Source organism: Stegostoma tigrinum, chromosome 8 (assembly GCF_030684315.1).
Source record: "Stegostoma tigrinum isolate sSteTig4 chromosome 8, sSteTig4.hap1, whole genome shotgun sequence".
NCBI classification, from domain to species: domain Eukaryota; kingdom Metazoa; phylum Chordata; class Chondrichthyes; order Orectolobiformes; family Stegostomatidae; genus Stegostoma; species Stegostoma tigrinum.
This window is the reverse complement of record NC_081361.1, coordinates 39,849,173-39,855,172: the sequence shown is the minus strand read 5'-3', so window position 1 is coordinate 39,855,172 and position 6,000 is coordinate 39,849,173. Positions and strand designations below refer to the sequence as shown.

General features: G+C 42.0%; 1 protein-coding gene across 5 annotated transcripts in view; it reads right to left on the bottom strand.

Annotated features, from left to right (window-relative positions):
* Positions 1–211: 211 nt before the first annotated feature.
* The window catches only part of LOC125456082 (uncharacterized), an 81,506-nt gene continuing 75,717 nt past the window's right edge, over positions 212–6,000 (bottom strand). For 3 of the 5 annotated variants that reach the window (XM_048538776.2, XM_048538778.2, XM_048538777.2), the window contains exon 21: positions 212–1,708. In XM_048538776.2, coding sequence (XP_048394733.1) covers positions 1,571–1,708 — 138 coding nt within the window. In that variant the 3' untranslated portion in view covers positions 212–1,570. Of the gene's footprint in view, positions 1,709–3,576; positions 3,767–6,000 lie in introns of all 5 variants that reach the window. The other 2 variants (XR_007248385.2, XR_009446055.1) reach the window with 2 other exon arrangements.

Below are 6,000 nucleotides of genomic sequence, written 5' to 3'. Positions count from 1 at the left end.
ACTTTGTTAAATGTCAAAGGTAGCCACTCAAACCTAAACTGTTCTCTCCCTTTTAATTGTGCTTACTTATTTTTGGTTGCGTTTTATAAGCTGTTGTCACCAATATGGTACAGAAGAAAAGAATCAGGGCTGAGATTCTGTTTATAAATAAAGTCGTTTATTCCAAAATGAATTTGAAATATCCAAAAATAATAAATAGTAATTTCCACGAATTAACATGCGAACACATAACCATGCCAAAGTAATTGCTGTTTCAAATAGACTTAACAAGTGATATATTTATGCAAAGCAGATATAATATATTCACAAGTGAGATTATAACAGTGCTTCTAGCCTGTGTACAGAATACATGGATGTGGGCTGTAGTATAGAATAAAGTGAGGAATCTCAGTGCAGCTTTTAACACAACCTTGCATGATTTTCTTCTTCCTGGAATTCTTTTAATTTTTTTACATCTCAGATACTATATTAAAATAATCTTGTTTGATTTCTTTATATAAAATTTATTACACGTAATAGTATTTTGGAACTAAGAGTCTGAAAAGGCTTCTTGCTATTTTAAATATTAAACAAGTTTCTCACACTGTAGTTCTTCAAACCGCGTGATCATGGAATTGTAGATGATAGTGATACGGATTAGGAATAAGAAAACACTGAAGACTGATCTTAATTGCGTACCCAAACTGTCTATGTGAGAAGCCACCGAAGGAGATGCAAGGACTGAAGTGGCTACAACAGTAATACACTGAAAAATGAGGATGGAAAAAGATACTTATCGACTGAATGAAGCAGAGAGGTTGAGGATGGCAAGAAGAGATATCGTCTGCAATTACAATTACTCAGGATCATTAATCACGAATGCCCTTTTGAGCTATGTAATGCATAGAAATCTGGACACCACCAAATTATTTTGACAAATGTGCTAACAGTGGGAGGCAGAGAGTCATGTGGTATGTGTATATTTGATAATCCTTGAGAGGAAAACAGTTGAGAGATGAAGCATTAGTTGAAGAGATCATTGGTGAGCATTTTACCAGGGCGGTAATGGTGACAGCTGGAGTTGTCTTCATCTTTACTGGCTAAGGTGCTGGTGTTTTTTAATGATAGGTGAGACAAAAGTTGTGTATTTCTAATAAAATCAATTTTTTTCTTTATGAATGGGTACTTTGCACATATACGTTAGATGACAAACCAGGGCATAAATTGGCAGTCTGCCTGAATATCTGCTTGAACCTATCTTGAAAAATTATAAAGAGTCACCCGAACATCAAAAGTCAGTGAGTAAATGACACAAATACAACTTTGTCACTGAACATCTTGGTGAAACAAGTGGTGCCTCACATCTCATCTGATGAGTCACTTCCAATCACGAGTGATCAATGAGGTCCTAGACATAAGGTATTTAGAGCTAGGGCCCAAAATCTGCAAAAACTATCTAACTTTAGCTCTTAATCTTACAAATCAATGCACTGTTTGAGAAAAAAGTACTGAATTCATATTCCACGTTACACTTCATATTAAATATTACACCACCCATCAAATTAGGTTAATTTACAGTATCAGAAAAATATTAGAAATCATACAAATATTTATAGTACTCAGCTTTGGCCAAGTCAGCAGACAAGATCTTAATCATCCTCCTGGTGGTTTTCTTCATGCTGTTTGCAGCTTCGATTGCTCTGTCCAAAGTTGTGTTTAAATGTAAAATCTGCTTTTAGAAAACATTCTCGGTTTAGAAATAGGAAGTACAAATGAATGGTTTGAAACAATCATATTTCTAAATTTAGGTACACTTTACAAATCAGTGCTCAATATGTAATTTCTACTTTTGAAAGTTAATTACTGTATTTGAAAATATTTTAATAATTTTCTTAGTGTGCAGGACGAGTTTGAATTTCTCTAGTTAGAGTCTATCTCATTTTTCAAACAAACAAAATCAATCGTTAAAAATATAATCCCTTTTAGGACTGCTTTGACATCATGTATTTTTTGGAGTTATTCAAAATCTCCCTTTGCAAGAGCAGAATTGGAGTCAGAGTCATACTGACCTGGTTTCCTAAACTGATATAGTCCCATTTCCTTCATCTGGCCCATATCCTTCCAAACTTTTCCTAGTCATGTACCTGTCCAAATGTCTTTTTTAAGTATTGTAATTTTACCTACCTCTACCATTTCCTGAGGCAGTTCGTTGATATATACACCACTCTGTGAGAAAATTTGTCCCTCAAGTCATTTTTAAAAGTTTTCCCCTCTCACCTCAAACCTATGCCCTTTAGTTTTGGACTCCACTAACATAGGGAAAAGACTTTGGCTATTCACCTTATTTATGCCTCTCACAATTTTATAAACTATAATAAAGGTCATGCCTCACCTCCTACATTCCAATGAGAAAAGTCTCAGCCTATCCAGCCTCTCCTCCTAACTCAAACCTTTCAGTCTTGGTAATGTCATTCTTGTAAATCTTTTCTTGCCCCCTTCCAGTTTAATAATATCCTTCCTATAGCAAGGCAACCAGAGCTGTAATCGGTACTCCAAATGTGGCCTTACCGACATCTTGTACAGCTGTAACGTAACGTCCCAAGTCCTGTACTCACCGCTCTGACCAATGAAAGCAAGTATGCCAAATGCCTTCTTCACCATCTTGTCTACCTGTGATGCCACTTTCAGGGCACTATGTATCCGAACCCGTAAGTCTCACTGTCTTACCAAAATGCAACACCTTGTATCTATCTAAATTAAACTCCAGCTGCCCCTCCTCAACCTATTGGTCCAGTTGATCAAGATCCTATTGTACTCTGAGATAACCTTCTTCACTGTCTACTATACCACTAACTTTGATATCATTTGCAAAGTTACTAACTATGTCTCCTGTATTCTCATCCAAATTGTTTATATAAATGACAAAAAGTGGACCCGGCACCAATCCTTGCGGAAAACAGTTGGTTGCAGGTCTCCAATGTGAAATTAAACATTAACTCTCTGTCTCCTACTATCAAGCCAATTTTGTACCCACTTGGCTAGCTCTCCCTGAATCCCACACGATGAATGGCAAAAATGAAGCATTATATTTGGTATATAGGAGCGGTTTCAGAGAATGAAAGGATGTGGTTAGTTCTTCACTTGATATCCTTTCCGATGCCAATGACTACCTTGCAACAATGGCATTATCAGTAATTGCAATACCTTTTCCACACCAATGGCCTAGCCTTTCTTACCCCTTCTCCTTAATCTACATTAGTGCGCTTCAAGAATGTCTGACCATTGTGGCATCCTCCCCCCGGAACTTAAGCCTCAGCGTTCACAGCTGCACGCATTAGCACAGATGAGGCTACTGAGATGCAAATCCCGTGACTGTACAAGCAAGTCTTGAGGGCAGGGTTCCATTCTTAATGGTTTGGTTGTTCCAATGAAGGTCTGTTAGTTGGCTGTGACCTGCATTACCTCACTGCTTAAAAGGGGTCATCTTCTACTCTTGATCCCCGCATGTGACTTGCTGGCAATCAACAACATCCAGTCTGCTATTTGTAAACTTTTTTTTAGGGCAGTTGTTTAGCAGTGATTATGTTATGCACTCACCTATTCACCCAGCTGTCTTTAGTGCAGAACGAGTGGGCAAGTACCCAGACTTCATGTCATTACAGTGATTTCAACACCAAGTCTATGAGCATGAACTGCAACACCACTCCTTGTGGAAGGGTAAGAGATCTCCGACCATCTCTCTGGATTTCTTTATTTAACTGTAAGTTTTGCCTCTGCCAGATTAATACTGTAATAACAGTGAACAATGATGGTCTTGCTATTATTATTACAGCAAAATTTGGGCAATTAATATGATCACACAATAGGTATATAATCGGAGGATGTATTTCTATACAGGTAAGAATGTGGTGATGTATTTTTGAAGAGGGTATTATTGTTAAAGCAATAAAAGTCTGGATGAGGTGGCAAAGCATCAAGAGGCACATTGTTTATGAGTAAAAGCAATATGTCTCCTCAGTGCAGACACAATAACATAGTTGATGGAACACCTGGAAATGTTTGTATACTAGGTAACACGTATTTCTTTTTGTTCATATCTCCAATAGAATTCTTTATCTCATGCTAAAGCTTTCCGATTACTTTAGCGTAGGACCACGTTTGACTATTCTAATTGATTTGGTGTAGGCAAATATATCATTACTTCAAGTTTTGTTTTTGAAGCATTTTCATTCTTTCATGGAATATGGCCATCGCTGGCAAGGCCACATTTGTTGCACATCTCTAATTGCCCTTGAACTGATTATTGCTATGCCATTTTCATAGGGCAGTTAACAGCAAGGTTGCATTTGCTAACACTGACATATGCTTGCTGTGTGTTGCTTTAAATTGTGCACGCACCAGATTTCACGGTGTTTGTGGTGGTGGGTAGGAATGGGCCGGTGGGGACAGGGGGAACCTAAGCCTGAGTAGGGGAAGAGAGGGAAGAGATTGGTGGGGGAGAAGATTGGGAGGGTGGGGGCAAGAGATAAGGATGGGGTTGTGGGAGAGACTGAGAAGACTCAGGAAGGGAAAGGGGGAGGCAGGGAGAAAACTGGGGTGGAGGTGGAGTTTGGTGCGGAGTCTACAGCTGAGGGGAATGTAGAAGGGAAACAGATGGGGAGAGGCCTGCCTGGCTGCTGGGTCATCCTTGCGACAGCCCATCCTGGGTCCTGGCTCTCCTTGTCATATAAAATGTATGTGATGACATTGGTGCTTGAACCCATGCGTGCATAGTTGTCTACAGTTGATGGTGTCAGCAAACACTGCCGAAGACTAGAGATAATGGGAACTGCAGATGCTGGAGAATCTGAGATAACAAAGTGTGGAGCTGGATGAACATAGCAACACCGTAGCAGCACAAAAGCTGATGTTTCGGGCCTAGACCCTTCATCAGAAAAGGGGGATGGGGACAGGGTTCTGAAATAAATAGGGAGACGGGGGAGGTGGACCGAAGATGGATAGAAAAGAAGATAGGTAGGTAGGAGAGTACAGGTGGGGTGGTAGGGAGGGGTTAGGTCAGTCTGGGGAGGACGGGCAGGTCAAGGGGGCGGAATGAGGTTAGTAGGTAGGAAATGGAGGTGCGGCTTGAGGTGGGAGGAGGGGATAGGTGAGAGGAAGAACAGGTTAGGAAGGCATGGATGAGTTGGGCTGGTTTTGGGATGCAGTGGGGGGAGAGGGGATTTTGAAGCTGGTCAAATCCACATTGATACCATTGGAGTGCAGGGTTCCGAAGCAGAATATGAGTTGCTGTTCCTGCAACCTTCGGGTGGCATCATTATTGCACTGCAGGAGGCCCAGGATGGACATGTCGTCTAAGGAATGGGAGGGGGAGTTAAAATTGTTCGCGACTGGGAGGTGCAGTTGTTTATTGCAAACCGAGCGTAGGTGTTCTGCAAAGCGGTTCACAAGCCTCTGCTTGGTTTCCCCAATGTAGAGGGAGCCACAACGGGTACAGCAGATGCAGTATACCACATTGGCAGATGTGCAGGTGAACCTCTGCTTGATGTGGAAAGTCATCTCGGGGCCTGGGATGGGGGTGAGCGAGGAGGTGTGGGGGCAAGTGTAGCACTTCCTGCGGTTGCAGGGGAAGGTGCCGGGTGTGGTGGGGTTGGAGGGGAGTGTGGAGTGGACAAGGGAGCTCTGGAGAGAGTGGTCTCTCCAGAAGGCAGATAAGGGTGGAGGATGGAAAAATGTCTTTGGTGCTGGGGTTGGATTGTAGATGGCGGAAGTCTCGGAGGATGATGCGTTGTATCCGGAGGTTGGTGGGGTTGGGTGGGGGATTCTCTTTTGGCAGTTATTGCGAGGGCGGGGTGTGAGGGATGAGGTGCGGGAAGTGCGGGAGACACAGTCGAGGGCGTTCTCGACCTCCACGGGGGCGGGGGGAAGTTGCAGTCCTTGAAGAATGAGGATATCTGGGATGTACGGGAGTGGAATGCCTCATCCTGGAGCGGAGGCAAAGGAATTGGGAATAGGGGATGGAAT